An 18,560-nucleotide genomic window follows, 5' to 3' on the forward strand; every position below is an offset into this window, starting at 1 on the left:
CATAAATGCTTTATACTTGGTATAATTCTTTTATTTATGGTACCGTTAGCCTTTTATTTTTTTTCAACAGATATCTATGTAATGTGCTATATGAACAAAATACATATATATATATTTTATATAACAGATTTTTCTATATCAGTATTTGGCATTAAATTTGTTATAATAAATTTCACACTCAGTGAACATTCAATCTATTTGGATTTGTGTGTGTGCATGTGTGTAGTTTGGCTTGCATTTTTCAGTACGAAAGAAAAAAATGGCAATAAATGAGACATACAGCAATCTATTATTCTCAGTGTCTGTTCTCAGCTCATATCATTTGGGTGCATAGATTCATAATCATAGATTATAATAGCTATCACCTGTGAAAATGTGAATGTTGAATCAGGAGAGGAAGATGAGAACCATCCTTTTTTTTTTTCCTTATTGATATATAGAGAATAAATTTGTCTTATATGAATATATTTTTCTTGCCTTTTCTCAAAAAAAAAGTTCCAAATTGTTGCCTATTGTGGGACATTTCACTGCCTGAAAGTCAATCTTTCTCTCTCTCTCTCTCTCTCTTTTTCTTTTCTGATGAAACATAAAAAAGGAGGACCTCTAAAATCCCTTGTTGTTCTCAGTCCACTCTGTTACAAAAAGCAGGATCAAATATAACCGTTTGTTTATCAATTGCCAGGATTGTCTGTACAATAAATGAAGGGGGAGCTATAATTTAGATGTTAATTTGCACTATGCGCTCTTTAATGAATTAAACAATGAAGGCTTATAATAGATGGAAATACAACCAAATCTTTGAAACGCACAGGCATTGGCTCACAAGACAGCTGTGCAGTTGACAAGTAACATGAGCCTTATGTGAGAAGAAGGGGAAATCGTAAGATTTGCATATAATTATTGAGATCATGCAAATGTCAGTTATGAAGAGGGGAAAAAAACACAGGCATCTCACTGTTAAATCCTGACAGTTGGCATCACCGAAGAACTCAAATACACTTGAGCACCGGTTGGCAGAGGGTCATTAAAACAGAATTTGCAGAGACATTAGCTCCCTCACTTTTCTTTGAGTGACGTTTTACTATTAATAGTTTGCAGAGGCTTTGCAGAAAACATATTAATAAGAGAAACTGTAATGGGGGTATCTACAGCAAGTGCAAATGCATAAAGGGGTGCCCAAGAAGCTAGCCTCTAATTGATCAGCTAGTGCTATCACTGTGACTATGCTAAAGTGAGGAGAGAGTGCAATGACAAGCAGGCATAGCTGAATAATACAATATGGTATTTGGAAGCTGGGAGGGAGAGTGATTAGTTTCTGGCCTTTTACTTTGCTAATCTCATTTCCAACTCATGTCTTACTAGATTGTCTAAAAACAGTCTGGTTGAAGCCTATAAAATGGTCCCTGAGAGAAATGAAGCAAAGATAATCCTTACAGTATTTGTCAGTGTGAAATATGTCTTTGTTTTACTGGACAATACTGTACATTACCAGGCTTTGATGTACTGTATCAATGCCCTCATTTAAGCACCAGTCCTCCCCCCTCCAATGCCTCCCTCTCTCCAAACCTAGAACCGAATGTGCAGAGAATGAATTAGCTTCCCTTTAAGGGAATATTCTCTTCAGATTTAATTTGTATAAAATGCACTAGCAGCTTACTGAACTCATGAATAAAGAGAGAGGGTTCTGAATTCTATTTTATTTCCTGCTCCTTTCAACACCACCATAAAGCTCATTACCTATGTTAAAAAATACATACAATGCAAATTTTGCAAACAGTTTGGAACATGTTCCATAAAAGCTTTTTTACTGAAAACAAAACTTTCAATAATAAAATCCTGCCTCATTCATTTGGCATATTTTTGTAAAGCGCTTTTTGATCATTCTTTTCTATTCTATTGTTTCAGCTAAATCAGCACTTCACAGGAGCTAAAGGTACCTCTACCAGAGATGAAAGGAATTTAGACACAACAGAACCAGTTAATTTTCCAAGTGAAACTGAAAGATTGGAGAAAAAGCTAACCTGTAGAGAAAGAAGCAGTGACTTGCTGAGGCACCCTGTGCCTATCGGTTCCTCATCTGAAAATACTTCACAAGAGATAGGAAAAGAATTAAAAGATAATGCCAAGTATTCCATAAGAGATTATAATAGTCAGCCATTAGGAAAGGAAGTCACTGCTGGCTCGGCAAACAGCAGCAAGCAGTCTTGGGATCATACTGGTACCAGTGATTCCCTTTCATCAGCAAAATATTTTCCTGGAACAGAGCAGAATGAGGCTATTGATATTGTGGCTACCATCTCAAGCCGACAAGGAAAGAGCCACACAGATATTTCAAGAGGTGAAACAGATAGTGCCTCAGGAAGTAAGATGATGGAGAGGTTATTCATCAGTGAGGATGCTGCTGATACCTCGAAAGAGGCCTGTGAAATGAGACCAGAAACCATTTCTTCAGTGCATGATGAATCCATGCAATTAAATACGTGCATAACAGAAACGCTGGATGGCAATGCTAATCCAGCTCCAGAGCACCAGGCGCTGCAAACGACTCACCAAACTCTGGATTCATTGTTGTCAGCCACTGACAAAAATGAAGGAAAAATCAAGATGATTGAAAGCAAAGTTCGGGTACATTTAAAAGGAGATTTATATGCCGACACTTCTGCAAATGCTGATGTCTCAATAGATTCCACAAAAAGCCAATACACACACACAAAAGGAGCTGGTGAAATGTCAGAAAAGAACTATAGCACTGATACAGAGAAGGAGAAGAAAGTCATCGAAGTAGCAGACTTAGCACTAATCGGAGAGGAGGAAGCACCCAAATTTTTCAAATCACAGAGAAAACATACTACTAAAACCTTCAACACATCGTCCCTGCCTGCTGAAGACAACAAGCATGCACCCGGGCCTGAACAAGCAGATCCCAGGGCTTGCTCCCCGGGGGATGAAAGCAGAGCTGAAGACACTCAGGAACACAGAGGATTCACAAGGTTAAAAGACAGAGGAAAGTCAGACAACAGAAATAAGGGAAGACTGATAGGGAAGGAAAGTGAAGCAAATGCCACAGAACAGGCATGGAAACGAGCAGATAGTGGGGTTCGGTGGGACGCGGGGGGTGATGCAAGGTCTCAGAGTACAGCTTACACAAAAGAGCTGTTTACCTGCCAAGAGACAGAGAGTTGTGAAAAGTCTCCTGTCTCTGAGCATGGTATTACAGGGAAAGCAGAGGCAGGTACAGCTTATATAATTAAAACAACATCAGAAAGTGCTCCAGAAAAAATGTCTGCCAGTGAAAAAGCAGTAATTGCTAAGCTACCTCAAGAGACTGCACTAAGTGACAGGCCCACAGAGGAAAAGGAAACAGCGTTTGATACACATGAAGGGAGAAATGATGGTTCACATTATGCTCTTTGTCAACTCAACACAGTGGGTGTATTATATGACACCGAATTTGAAAAGGAATCAGTTTTAGATATTTATAATGCACGCGTACATGAAACACTGCAAAGAGAAATGATGTCTGTATGCAATAGCAGGGAAAAACGTGCCAAAGCAAAATCAGACATTGGCAATATTCTACCTGTAGGAGAAGCCATAAAGGCTTCTGCTATGGGAAAGAAAGATGGCTTGGGGCAGGGTTTATATTCAGAAGAAGTATCTAAATGTTCCTTGAGCACCCAAAAGCACCTATACGGAGAGGAAGTGGAAGAGTTCTATAGGGAAGAAAGCTACCTTGGAACACCTTCCTATCTGCACGCTAAAGCTGAAACAAAAATGTCACCTTCTGGTACAAACACTATGCCCAATTACCACTATAAAAGCTCTTCAGTGGCATCTTCTGAAGGGTCCACTGTGGCAGGAGACAAGGACCATCCATATATTCACTCTGATTTCAAAGTCATTGAAAAGGTTTTTGCTGAGTCAGGATGTGATTTAAGTCTACCAAATGAAATGACATGTATTAACAAAAACCTCTCTCCTGAAGCTGGAAGAAAAGAAGTACCTTCCACTTCAGACACAGCCATTTCTAGGGAAGAAAGAGGGAAGAATATAGGTCAATGTTTCCATCAAGCAGAATTCAAACAAGAGAAGTCATTGAGGCCAGAAATTTCAATTAGTGAGCCTACCAAAGAAGTTGGCAGGAAGGGCTCTGATTCTGACCGTTTAATAACTGAGGGGAAAACACTAAATTGGCTTGATGACTCACAGAATGAAAAGCAGCATATTTCTCATTCTGCAGATATTTCTGACCAGAAAAGTGAAGCACATATGCTGCCTAGTGAATCTCCAGGTTTAAAACATATTGGTTGCAAAATCTTTTATTTCTTCTTCTTTCTTGTGTTTGCTGCAACGCTCTATCACTATGATTTGATGGTTTGTCTTGCACTCTACCTGTTCTCCTTGTATTGGTTATACTGGGAAGGAGGAAGAAGCAAGGAGTCTGTCAAGAAGGAATAACATTCTTTGATTGTCAGCTGTGCTCAGGATCCATAGTCAATAGTCTCCAACTCCTCCAAAACATTTTCACTATTAAAGAGCTTATTCATTGTTAGAACCAAAGCAAGGTTTCCACTGAAGCATCTTTTTAAAAAGATTACATATGAAGTTGAGCCTTCATATAAGTAATTATACTATATAGGACCATTATGTTTGGATCATTAAATACCTATATGAATATGAGATCTGAAGCACGTCAAGTTAAAATGAAGTACAGCTGTTGCTCCTTAGCAGGCTATGAAAAGGCAATGCTTCATATCTCTTTAGTACTTAAAAACACCATTTTCTTGCATTAATTTCTTTTGCAGTAAAGCTTCATATTTTTTCTGTGATTTTTTTTTCCTAAGGTTTTGTGTAGTACATAACACAGGAAAAGGTGTAATAACTAACTCAGTATTTTGGTACTGTTATTGCAGTTGATAATCTGTTAGTGTAATTAAGCAATACTCTAAGAAATATGACATCTGCTGATAGGTTATTTTCTTCTCCCAGATTTTTATTTAATTGTTTTGACTTAGTGCTACAGTGATACCCCTGTTTGAAAAATGTAAAGTTAGACTTTAGTTACATCATGCAACTTTCTGGATATACCTGTGTAGAGAAATGGACACATTTCCACCCTGAAGAGATAGAAGGTCACAGCCAGAGGCCTCTTACCATTCATGCATTTGCACAAACATTTTTGTTTTATTTGTAAATGAAGATTGTGTAACACAATTGAGAATTTCACTGAACTGAGTGTTATGCCAGGCAAATGTTTTGAATGATATTTTTTTCACCAGTGTTGTTTGAGCATATCTAAAAAGCATTAAATAAATTTTACAAAGGAGTGCTATGACTGTGTTGAGCATGTCTGAATTAGGCTTATTGCTTTTTTCTATGGCTTGTTACCTAAATCATGCACCAAGAGAAAATTCAGGGAACAGTCCTGGTGTTTAGTGTGATTTAGGTGAGACATAAAAACCTGGTGTCTGCCCTAAGAAGAGCCCAGAGAGACAGACCTCACACAGCAGGCATCCTGTAGGCTCCTGTTTACTGCAGATATGCCTGAGGCTCCACTGCTCCAACATCACTGGTCTCTCATGCGGAGTCATGCCCAAAGTTTGTCTGGAAGGAAAGGATGGACAGGTTATTTTGCACTACAGCCAGATGATGGCCACAAATGCCATGATAGGCATTTAAAAACTTATTAAAACAAGCACCAAGGCTGTATAATGTTACTGGAACCCTAGAATTTAAGAAGGAAAGGGATGTTTTAAGCTTTTTTTTTTTTTTCCTCTCCTTGGCTCAATACTCCCAGTGTGAAATTATTGCCAGTGTGAAATATCACATTGACTGCGAAAGTCTTGGTTGTAATACATGGCTGAAGATCCATAATAATCAAGTTATTTAGTTGTTAGCTCTGAAACAAATCTTTTAAAGTTGGTTTAAACTTATTTACATGTTTCAGGATGTTAGGAGACTCTGATACAGGAGGGACCTTGACATTCTTGTTCTCAAGGCAGGTAAAATTTTGGAGCATTGTGGGAATGATGCATTCAGTGGGAGTGAGCAAATGTGTGGGTGATCTATTGCTGATGTGCACGCTGACAGCTGGATGCCTTGACAACTTTTGATAGCAATCCATAAATGAGTTTTAGTGATGGGCTGGAGGCACTGAGGGGGTACGCAGAAGTCTGTAATACTAGTCTAGATCTTCAAATGCATATAGAAGCCAAATGCTCATTGAGATAAAGAAATTAATTCAATAAGTATTAGGAGCTAGATCCAATAAAAAGTTTAGGCTTAGAGTTAAAGCAGGATTGAGGTTGAATCTGTGTAAATCCAAAATAATGATCTCAAACTCTTCTTTACCTGGAGACCACAAACATTGAAAGAATCTAGCCTTTTTATGATGAACATAGGCACTTTTTAAAAGAGCATGACATTCCCTTACTTTTGGCGGTTGCTCTCTGCAGTTTGACAGGTCCCTGGTCTAAGTGGTTCAGCATTTAAGCCTCACTGGGGTAGAGAACTCTGGTATTACTTTACTTCCCAGTACATTGGGAACTCTCAGGTAGTGCCTAATATATTCTGACAGGATCAAGGTTCTCAGTTGGAGGGTTAAAAAGTTGAAGAAAACACCCTGCATCTGTCATGCGGAAATTGTCACTTAGCAGTCAAGTACCAGACCCCTGGGGCTTGAGAGACCAAGAACACAAGAAAAATCACAGTCTAATAGTTAAAACAACCAGACCAGAAGAAAGACTCCTTAGTTTCAGTTCCCAGTTCAAAGCCTTTCTCAAACTAATTTACCCTATAACATTTTAAAAAAATTTCAGAAAATTCGGAGTGAGGACCAAAACCCAGGTTCCTGTCCTGTTAGGTAAATGTAGTCTACTAAACTGCAGGATTCAAACCTGTGTTTGAATATCTTTAGTTTTACCAAATTTATGCCTTCCACCCGTCAGGATGTACTTTGACGATGAGACTACTATCTTTTTTAAGAGGAATCTGGTCCCCAGGGCTTGGAAGTATCCATATGCATAGGTGGGCTCTTACTTTTTCAAATGAATTAGCTCAAAGTGGTTCCCTGGCCAAAATTATAGCTACCATTGGCTTTCCATTTGAGGCTAGAGAATTTGCAGCCCACATTCTGAGAGAGTTTTCTTCTCAGAGCTTTGGTCCTAAAAGAGATCTGTAATATGTAAGATCTGATTTTTAGAAAAATCTAAATCAGACCTACAAATGCCTGAGAGACCTAAATAACCTTGAACACCTGGGACACAGGCCTTATTGCAAGCAGAGCTGAGCAGCCCAGCCATCATGGAAGTGGACAAGCCTGCTTGTGATTTTTGTTGAATCTTGGGGAATCCAAGGAGTACATACTTTGGGGACTCTTGTGCACTTTGACCTGGGAGCCAAGATACCCTCGAGCTATGGGAACCTTTGTGTGGTAGTCTTTGTTTGTAGTATGGAAGTTGAAAGTGGTTTCTCATTTATTTCAGCCCAAATTATTCGGTTGTTTGACAAAGATTCAGCTCAACTGATTGGACAGCAATAAAAGAGGTCAGGGATAATTGATAGGTCCAGGAGTATGGGTAGAGGAAAGTTGTTTGATTGAGTCAGTGTCTAGATAACAGCAGAAAGATATTCTGGAGAGCCCAGGAAAATCAGCATGACCTGAAGAAAAGAATGTAGGTGATAAATAGAGAGGATATATTAGTACAGAAATTCTTTAAAAATTAGTGGGTTTCAACAATGTGTCATAATACATTTAAACCAGTTGCTAAATATTAGCTAAAGTTTAGCTAAGTTACTTCAATTTCTACAGAAAGCTAGCTCAAAATAGCTGTATTCCTGTGTCCAACAAGTTAGTCTGGGTCTGCCATTTTAACACGTACAGTCATTCAGAGTTGGAATTTAGGGTAAATATTTGAATGTTAGAATAAGCATATTTCACCTACGTACAAGTGGAATACTGTTAGCATTTCTCAGATTTGGAATGGGATTTTTATGTTCTATATTTAAGATATTTAGTCAGCATATCGTACTTTATGATTGCAAAACAGGACTCTAGACTGATCTGTGAACACAGGTGCCTGAACTTTTAAGTACTTATGTACTTAAAACAACAAAGCAAGTAATTTTATCTTTTTTTTTTAATTTTTATTTTTTTTTATTATTTGTCATTTGATAAGCTATCTTTTAAAAATCCTCTTACTTTTGTTTGTAGTATGAAAACAACACCTTTATGACATTGGCAAAATATTCATCTTTTATTTATTTCAGGGAAGTGATGTGTAGTTTTTTTTGCTGTGATTCATTTTGCTTGCCTACTAGGCCTCAGTAACATAGTTATAGTCAATAGTTTCATTTCTGGTAGTTTCTAGTTATTTCTTCAGGCTACACTACAGGAAGAAGTTATGATCCCATGTGACAGGCCCATGGCCATGAAAAGTTCAACCCTGATACAATATAGTGGAAAATTACTTGCTTTCATTGCTACAGGTATATGAGGTATATACATCCCATACCATGAGAATTATGTCCCATGACTATTATCTGAACTGTACATGTAACAAATAAATACATTTTCATATTGTGGCATCTATAATTTATTGAATTTACATAAATAGAAATATGGGGCAGCAGGGAAAGGAATGGGAAGAATGTCTATATCCACGTACATTGCTAGGAAATAGTGAGAACAAACTACATTAATTTCAAAAATATTTGATGTTAATTGCTTGCTGCTTCTTAGCCATCAGTAATTTTTGTCTTGACACTAAATAGGCTGCACAAACAAGCTATAGGCTTCTAAAGGTCAATGTAATATTGAAAATGAACAATAAGGTGGACAAAATATGAACTAGGTCCATAAAGGAAGGTTAGTATGGTAATCTTCTGTGTCACTATACTAATTTTTTGATACCTGAGTTGTATATACACTGCTGAAGTAAACATCTAAGCTCTCTAGTCATCAAACCTACGAATGAGAATCAAAATAAATATTGTGTTGGAAAGGAAGCAGCCAAAGTTATCTAATAGGAGAACCTGATAGCAGGGCTGGGTCTTACATCTTTGCCCTGTCAGAGGGTTTAGATACTTAATTCTGGGCTGCAGGGAAATGTTTTTATCAGATCAGGTTTCATATCCTGCAGCCTTCTTGTGCAGTGAGGTACCTAAACCGCTACTTTCATAGACAGAACACTTTGCAGAAAACAATCCCAGAGACTTGGGACTGGAGATATGAAAAGTTTAACTCTTTAAAGCATGCACTAGGACATTCATCTAAGAGGGAACATATGGACACAATCCTTGTTCCAAGAAAAACTCGAGCATTTTATGTGAAATTCTAATAAGATAAACAATAAGTACAAAACTGACACCAAGACTTTCACATATCCTCAGCCAGGTCCGCTTCTTCCTCAGATTATAAAATCACTCTTCCAGGCCTACACCAGTGCCTCATGAATCAGTACTGGAGAATTGTTCTAGTCATGAAGGTATCATAGAAAATGGGGTAACATCACCAATGGCTGAACCCATTGTGCTTTTTGAACACCTTGAGCTGGTATCTGTACTCTAAGGTGAGGCCTCTGATTGGACCAAGTAACTGACTGGTAAAATGCTTAAATGCCTCAAAAGATAAGTGGAATTTGTGGATTCCTCTTAAATCCCAACACAGGATTATATCTTCAGGCAACTATGTCCTTTTGTGGATCTCTGCTAAGCTTTCTAAAACTTGTAGTTTTTTCTGAAAGCACTGTCTGCAAAGCAAACCATAGAGATACATAGACAATGAGGGAACTCATGATGCTTTGCTGACCTAAGAGGTCTTGAAGCTGCTGAGAGTTCAGAATTGAGGTAGTCCAGAGTTCTGGTCTTTGGGTATAGGGGGGGAATTTCAGACCAAAACTAAAAGCTCAGATATACGTCTGAGTGAAGACAATATGTGTGAAACAGGGTGGGTAGGCTGAAGGGAACTGTTAGTTTCTGAGTTCTGAATAGACATGAAGTAGGTGAGTTGAGTCATTTAATGAGTGAGGTATGTATAACTTGGTGGTACATACAAGGTATGTGTGTGCATATGTGTAGGTGGCACTAGGACAAGTGGGTGGAAAGGTGAGAACTAGATTTCATGGGTGAGTGAAGAAGAAATAATAAACAGAATGGATAACTGTAAAGTTTCTGAACAGCCTCTTTAAAAACATGAGAGTTTAATAAGTTCTGAGTAGGTTGGACAGATAAATATGGTATTAGCTATATAGATTAAAGTACTAAAAATGAAAGTATATGCTAACTTCTTTCAGTAACTGTTATCAGTTACTACTTAATAGCATTGCAGTGGAGTATATCTTGCCCTTGAAGTTAATATTCAGTGATTTAAGATCAGAAAATGGCTCTGAGGACCAGAAGAAAAGACTCCTTCTCAGGATGCTGTAGCCCTCCATGAAGGGACTGCTGCCAGCTGAGCTGGAGTGGGAAACTTACCTTGTAGCCTTTTTCTCAGCTTAGTCCCCAATGACAAGAACCTATGGGTATTAGCAGTAAACAAGGAGCACATGGTACACATCAGACTATAAGAAACAAAAATGTCTTAAATAATTAAGCTTCTGCACTTCCTGTGTGGCCTTGTAAAGTTCGAGCCACCTAGGATTTTCTTTTTTTCCCCCTCTTTTCTTTTTTTTTTTGTTTGCTTGTTCGTTCATTTGTTTTTGTTTGTTTGTTTGTTTTGTTTGTTTTTGTTCTTTGGCTGCAGAAGGATATTCAGATTCCCAGGGACCACAGGGCATGAACATGGCTTGCATATCCTCTTATCTCTGACAGCAAGTAGATCATAGAATGTATAGTCTCATATGAGCCTCTATACCGGTAGTATTTTGGTGGAAATTTCTTCTCCTTTCCACCAGTGTAATCTCTCTGGGCCTGAGATTGCCAACTACTTGTGTTCCTGGCACTGTCTTCTCCAAGACAGAAGACTGCTCCATACTGCCATACTTCCCAAAAAACTCTGAAGGGGGAATGAGAACTGCCAAAGGATAGATAGTGAAGGAGCCATCTTACTAATTAAAGTTCCTTTATTCCAGGACAACCAGGGACAATTAGAAGCAGACAGAAATCTTTAAATACAGCAACAGTGATCTCTTTGGGGAAAAGCCCTGGTCAAGCTCCTTCATACAAGCTATATGCTTTTCTGTCCCTCTGTGTATTATGGATCAACCAAGATCCATGACTGACAGATGGCAAGAGTAGGAGGCCTCTTGTGTACGTTTCTTACCTCTTTGAATAGTCTAGGCTGTTGAATGGTTCAGGGACAGAGGGAATAAAGGAAGAGAGACAGAGAGAAAGCAAACAAGCTTGTCTGTACTGTTCCAGAGGAGGCAAGAGGTTCAGAAATAGGCAAATTATCTTCTGAGTTCGTTTGAGTTTGCAATCAACACATCACTGTTCTCAAAGACATGCTGCACTTTGGAAAAGGGCACAAAACCACACATGCCTTTTCATTTTCACTTCCAGCATACTAGTAATAACAAAAACATCATTAAAAGACAGCTAATTGATGAAGGCTGTGATCCTGGCTGTAAAGGCAATGCCTCTGTTAGCCTTACAGGCGAAAGGGACAGGCTGCCGTAAATGCAGAGCATTTGGATGGAGTGGCCAGGACGTGCTAACTGCCCATTTTGCTGGGATTCTGCTTCCATGTTTCACATACGCCCACTCATGTGACCATTATCAATCTCTTAAGTCACCTACGTCCTGGAGCACAGATGCTTGTTTTCAATCTTATGTTAATTTGCACGGTAAATTTCAAGTACAGTAATACACTGTTTTATTCATTACATGATATATAATTTGATATAAAGAAATGTTTAAATAATCTATTCATTGTCTTGAAATTGTAAAACATTGCAAGATATAAAGTACAAGAAACTCAACACTACGAACTGCTACTGCGACCTTTTAGACTAGCTGATCTGGACAGACTTACACCTGTAGCTGTACATCATCTTTTAGCATAGATATATCGAGTGAGAAGCAAACATAATGATTTTTTTTAAAAGTGTGTTGTCTGAAATTGCATAAAGCAATAGCATGACTTGCCATGTAATAAATGTATTTTCCTTTTACTTCTACAAACGTAAAGAACTTACAAATTCATTAAACACAGGTTATAAATTAATGACAACTGTAATCTCGTTAATACTAATTTTAATAAATCAGTGCTAAACCATGTTCTATTTTGGGGATGCAAAGCTACACATTTTACTATGTACAAGACATCACAATTTTCATATTTCTTTGATTTGTGGAATATTTAAGTCATATTTTTGTGGGCAAGTCTTCTTCACTGGCCAAAGGGCTGGACCCAGGAAAGGGCTCAGGTGGCTACCAACCAGGAGTGAAACCCCAGGTGTCTGTATAAGACCTTTGTGTTCTCTATGCAATGCAATGAAAAATTAAGCACTTCCGAATGACATCTTAGAAATCTGAGTATAGTTTCATTTCTAGTTTTGAAAAGAAAGTCATCTGGTGAGTCTAGACAAATTCTGAAACAGATAGAAGCCACAGGTGAGTGGACACAGTAGGGAAGATATCTTTCCCACTGATACCAAGATATCAATACTCTGCAGTCTTACCCCCTGTGAACTCCCTGCTCTGAACTTCAGGTGGGGCACTGGGCTGCCCCACCACTCCTTGCACATCTGTATTTCCTTCTCCAACGTCACAGGGAGGAAGAGACATCAGGTATATGTCAGGTCTCCTAACAGGGTTGACCAGGGCAGACTGTGGATCCTGCTTCACAGTCAAAAGCCGCCATGAGCCATTAAATAATGATTTTGGATTAACATAACTAAATTGCACCTAGTTCTTGTTTTAAGCACTTGAGACCTTTATAGAATATAGGCTAACATTATTCAGCCTCTTCAGTGCATGAGAAGACATAGTATTTTGGAATAGAGCTTTGGAATGTTACTTTTAAATAAGTTAGTAATAAAAAGTTGCAATTCCCCTTCAATACCTACCTTGTTTCTTTCCTGACAATATTTTGCCTCCTGTTTGGTATCAGAACTATAATTAAGAGAACTTTCTTATTAAGTGCCCTGTTCTTTAATACTTACGTCCTTTTAAACCTTCATATTCCACAAGTACTCTCGTTCAATTCAACCTTACGATTAGTGCATTTGTCTTTTTATACTTTTGATGAACACAAAGGCATACTAATTCAAAGATATAACAAATATTTTACTCATATGCAAATAAAAATAAAAAGATTATTTAATTTATTACCTTTACATTACTGGTAAGCAAATCATGACCCAAAGCAGACAGATGCCAAATAGGCTGGTGCTGGCAGTCAAACAGATAAAGCTCTGCCATGGAGAATATGAAAAGAAGGGACTGCAAACTAGTGAAGTCGAACTCCTGGCCCAGCAATTCTATTGAACAACTACTCTTCTAAAAGGACAGGGGCTCTTCTAGTACTACAGATGCTCAAGATTTCAGGGAGAACCTGTCTAACCACATCAAAAAAAATAAAATAAAATACAATCCTTCAAGTGTCTACCATGTTGTCTTCACAATATTTTTCACTTTAGTTAGCATCCATGGCAAAGAATATTATTCCTGCTATAATTTTGGCATGAAGAATCCTGCAGAGGCTGTGCTGTGACTGTAGGTATGTTTAAATAGTGCATTACTGATAGATGAAGACTTGGTCAGCATGGGGCTGCTCACCTGCAGAGCAAAAATTGTTAAACACTGCCAGTGTGACTAGTGAGCCCTTCCTGTGAAGAGTTACTCTGATCTACTGAGATGGGAAAGTGGTTTTTGGTTGTCTCAACGTATGGGACAACTAGCCCACATCTGTTTGGAGGGAAGGAAGAAATAGTTCATGAATTGACTGAGTAATGCTTAAGGTGTCTGGAGAGACTTAAAGTCACTGGAGGGATTTAAAGTCATCCAAACTAAATTATTTCACTGATCTCAGTCTGGAATATATATATATATATAAAAAAAAACTACTTTAGACAAATTCTTCACTTGGTTTTGCTTATAAAATCTTATTGAATTCATATAAATAATAAAAAAGTATAAATTATAGGTTGCATTGTGTCATTCTGTAGCTCAAGAAGTTGACGAAAATTTCACATTGTTAATTAATTCCCTTAAAGTATTAGTGGAACAACTTTCCCATAAAAATCTATGCATTGGACAGTGCTTATGAAAAAATGCTTAAAACAACATGCCTAGGACATGTTCTGTGGAGATTGTCTATGTTGCCCGACGTAGACTGGTAGGTCTGACAAATCACACTGTATTACTTTTTGGGTAATTTTGGCTACAGATTTTGTTACATTCTACAGCGATAACATATGTCATTACACAGTATTGACAACACCTCCTTGTTATTATCACTGGTGCTCTATGCATATTTTGGGCTGAATATTTTCCCATAACAAGATACTTAAAAACACAGCTGGATGTTCATCCCTTTAAAATTAATGGAAATTAAAAACACCAAACAAAATCACAGACACAACGAGGACATTTTTTGAGGATCCTGGCTGCCTGCTGGGAGCTACAGACACCTCCTTTGAGCTATGAAATGAGAAAAAAGCAGATGAGAGGGCAGAGGAAAAGCAGAAAGAAACCATTGTAGCACAATCCCCTTGTGCATGGGTGAATTTCCAGACAGCAATCCCTACCTGTCCTGCAAGTACTGATTAGGCTGGCAATAGCTCCTCTACTTACGTTCTATCCTCCTGCAGTGCCTGGAGAATGGGATTAGGGTGGGTTGGATTTGTGGGCCAAATCCTCAGGTGGCTGGTTCTGTCCTTTAGTGTGGGCATCCCCTGGGCTCCTGGGCCCTCTGGTTGTTTAAGACAGAGGAAGATCCAGTTCACACCTACAGCCAGAGCTGCAGGGGGGAATACTGAGGGTGGAAATGGGGAAAAGTCTGCACTGGAGTGGAACCTGGCTCACTCTTTTGCAGCAGGTATGTAAGCTATTCATGCCTTGGACAGCTTCTAATTCAGTGTTTGAACAATGCTTGGCATAACAAGGCCCAAATTTTTGAGCCTAAGGAGTAACAGCTGTGTTTTTAAAGGTATTAAGGTAGTGAAATCAATGAAAGGTGGTTAAATCACCTTTTAATTGGTCTCTTACCTCTTAATAAAAGATATTGGATACCTTTTTCTTTTGTAAAACATTTTCAGAGCATTTACTATATTATTTTTATTCTAACAAGTAAAGAGATTTTAAGGCCAGGTGGAAGTGTATAATAGGGGCAATGTGAGAGATGCTGGCCAAATGGGGAAAAATATCTCTAAAACTTGCTGGCTGTTTCATCTGCAGGAAAGAGGAATTGCAGGCTGATGGCAGCTGACAGGAGCCAGAGCTCAGGGATGTGGGATGTGAGTGTCCCAGGAGCCAAAATGTTCTTTGACATCTCTGGCAAAAAATGACCATCATTATTATGATCTCCTGCATAGCACAGATCATGGCACTTCAAATAGCGATCCCAGGATGAGACAGTGTCTTTTAAAAATGGACCAATTCTTGATTTAAGGAGGAAGAATGAGAATGTATTGTGTCCTTTGATAATCTGTTCCAGTGGTTAATTAATCTCACTGTCAAAAACGTGTCTTTTTTTTTTTCTTGTTTGGATGTATGCTAATTTCAAACAGGTGTTTGGTTTTATTGTGCAATTAAAACACTAGAGAAATCTACAAGGCACTTTAGACAAATGAAAATTCTGAAATGCTTTTTTATTATAAAACTTTTCAATAGTATAATTATGATAAAACAGTTTTTCACCTCTCCCTCTAACTGGCTTGTAATGATTTTGGAAAGAATTTGGCACTTTAAAGCTATAATTAGAAGGTAAAGATGTAAGACATTTTTATTTCTATAAAATGAATTTAGCTTTAATTTTAGTTGTGAAAAAAAAAGAAACATTTTCATTTAGTGTTTTTTACCATCTTAATTCTTATAAGAACACTCCTATAACATAAGGATTGTCTTCTGCAGTCAAAGTCAGACTGCATTAAGCGTGGGATAAACAACTCTGAACAAACCCCAAAACAAAATTATTCTCAGAGCCAAAGTGAACCTCACTTCTCAAAGAATGGGGAAAAAATGGAGCTACAACAGGGTAAGACCCATGTGCTCTTGTTGCACGGCCATTGCGTCCCATTTCGCTGCCTGAACAGAGTCACTACACGTGCCTAACCCCCCTCCCTATGGCCCACAATACTGCTTTCTCCTACCACCTCTAACATCCTACAGCACACCTGCAGCCACCCCACAGTCTGCCTTCCTTCTTGGAAGCACTTGGCAGCAGCACTGCTGCCTGCTCGTGCACACTGCCTGCAGCACGATGCGGCTGCATCCGGCACAGGGAAAAGAGGTAATTCACAGGGACATTGCCTAAGGATCAGAAGCAGTTGTGGAGATCAGCCACACCTGGTGGTGATGGTGGCGGTGGTTCAGACTAGAACCTGCACAAAGCTAGAGTAATGTGAGCCCACGTGATAGTAAATACATCTGCTGGTGGCAGTGTGGCATGGGATGCATTAGCCCCTGCCTTCTGCATGTTGTGGTTGGGGAGAGACTCACATTTGGTGTGCTGTTTGGTGTTTGTTTAGTACTATGGCATTTCTTGCCAAAGCTCTGCCTTATGTCCTCATATAGATAACTAGCAAATCTCATGTGAACGATCTGTGTGTATTTCCTCTCTTCTTCACATACATTATTAGCAATGAGAGTTTGTAACATCCCAGGGAAGAGCAGAATTTTCTTCTCTGGATTACAACCAGATCTTGATATACAAGGCACAGAGTTCTAACTCAGTATGATTTGCATAGCTCACTTCTTTCCTTGCAGTTCAGGAGGTAGAAGGGAACCAGCAACATGGGAAGCAATATGTCCTGCCGGGCCAGACATATTTCTTTTGTGAATCTAAGCAGCTCCTGTGGCAGATTAAATAAACTGAAATGCAAGCTCTTCAAGCAAACCATCAGGTGAAGATGTGACTTTAAGCTGGCCAGTAGGAAAAAATGATCAGGGAGGTCGCAAGTGAAATGTCAGGAAAGAGGCATACCATTTGGCATGTTAGTGAAGGTGCCTTGTGATTTTGGGTGCTTGCTTGAAATAGAATATGGGCCAGGCATCTTTGGATGGGCACAGGAGCTGCTTTTGGAAATATTAGCTGTGATGTCTCACACATGATGTAGTAACACCGTACTCAACAGGGCACTGGGGGTCATGACACAGTACAGAATTTGCACCTACAGTACATGCACAGAAGGGCCCATTGCTGCTTTTACACCTGTGTCAAGTGAGATCCTTTCCTAGAGTTAGGATGTTGACTTGCATAAAATTAGGACAAATAAGATCATGTACTGAATAGTTGTCATAAAAATCTTCAATAATTATAGTTTATATTAAGATATAAAAACATAAAGTGAAGTTTGTGTCACTGATTTCAAAGTTTGATGTTAGATATTTGTAATTGCAACTAAATCTGTAATAAACCAGGCTAAATGAGAATGAGATTTACAGAGGGTTAGTTTAAATGCTAATTTTTTCATTTATTGTTATTTTTATTTCCCAAAATGTTGTTGCATCCTACATTGCTCAGAAATTCATTTAATTTATTTTATAAAAGTATTATCTTGTTACTGTGAGATGTGCTTGTGAGTCACACTGCAGTGAGACAAACAATGTTATATTTGGCAGCCCAGCAGCACTGATGTAGCTATACAAAGGAGCTGTGTCCCAGGCAGTGCATGAATCTTTAACAAGGCTATCAGTACTCCACCTAGATGCTATAGTTATGGTCACATTAGGAATAACAGCTAAAACTGTGCAGATATGTGGTTTCCAAATCGTTACTGTTGATGCTTATGTACCAGATTTGGCAGAAAGAACACAAATTGAATTTCAAATGTCCAACGTGGCAAAGCTGAGCTGTCAATTGAGAAAAAAAATGCTTTTACTTTGTAAAGCGAGCACATTTTTTTTTTAACTGAATTTATTCAAATTCTGCATTTTAAAATATAATATGTACACCTATAGTTGCAAACTCTAAAAGTAAGAATGTAAGAGGAAACTACGAATGCCTGCTGTGTTAAATGGCACAAGTTTCTTAGCGTGCACAATCTCAGTACCATTAGTCTCAATCCTTTTTAGTCTACCACACCAGAGAAGTGAGCTAGACAAAGTGAGTAAGTGAATTCTCCATCATTCACTTCTTTATGTTATTGTGAGGATCAATAAGTATGCATTCAAAGGAACTGAGGTTAAGCCACTCATTAATCCTGCCTCCTAGAGATTCTAAAATATGATTTTCTTTTCTTTGTGATCACCTTTAAAGCATGCAAAACGAAGTTTATGAAAAGTGGGAATAATATGGAAAAGAACTTGATGGAAGATAAAGCAAGAATTTGCACTGGGAAAACTCAGTGTTCATTGAATAGGTCTTCTTGCAATCTGCTGTTTGGTCACTTGTAGTTCTTTTTTCTTAGTAATATTTTTGCTCTGGAAACTGTTTTCTATCCCTGTTTAGTTTTCGT

The 18,560-nt window shown here is 38.4% G+C and overlaps 1 protein-coding gene across 2 annotated transcripts in view; it reads left to right on the plus strand.

Annotated features, from left to right (window-relative positions):
- Positions 1-14,083, plus strand: part of PPP1R3A (protein phosphatase 1 regulatory subunit 3A) — a 64,135-nt gene extending 50,052 nt beyond the window's left edge. For both annotated transcript variants that reach the window (XM_083820627.1, XM_083820626.1), the window contains one exon: positions 1,906-14,083. In XM_083820627.1, the coding sequence (XP_083676753.1) occupies positions 1,906-4,458 (2,553 nt within the window). In that variant the 3' untranslated portion in view covers positions 4,459-14,083. The remainder of the gene's footprint in view (positions 1-1,905) is intronic.
- The last annotated feature ends 4,477 nt before the right edge of the window (positions 14,084-18,560 follow it).

The sequence above is a fragment of the Anser anser genome (genome assembly GCF_964211835.1).
Source record: "Anser anser genome assembly, chromosome: 1".
Classification (NCBI taxonomy): domain Eukaryota; kingdom Metazoa; phylum Chordata; class Aves; order Anseriformes; family Anatidae; genus Anser; species Anser anser.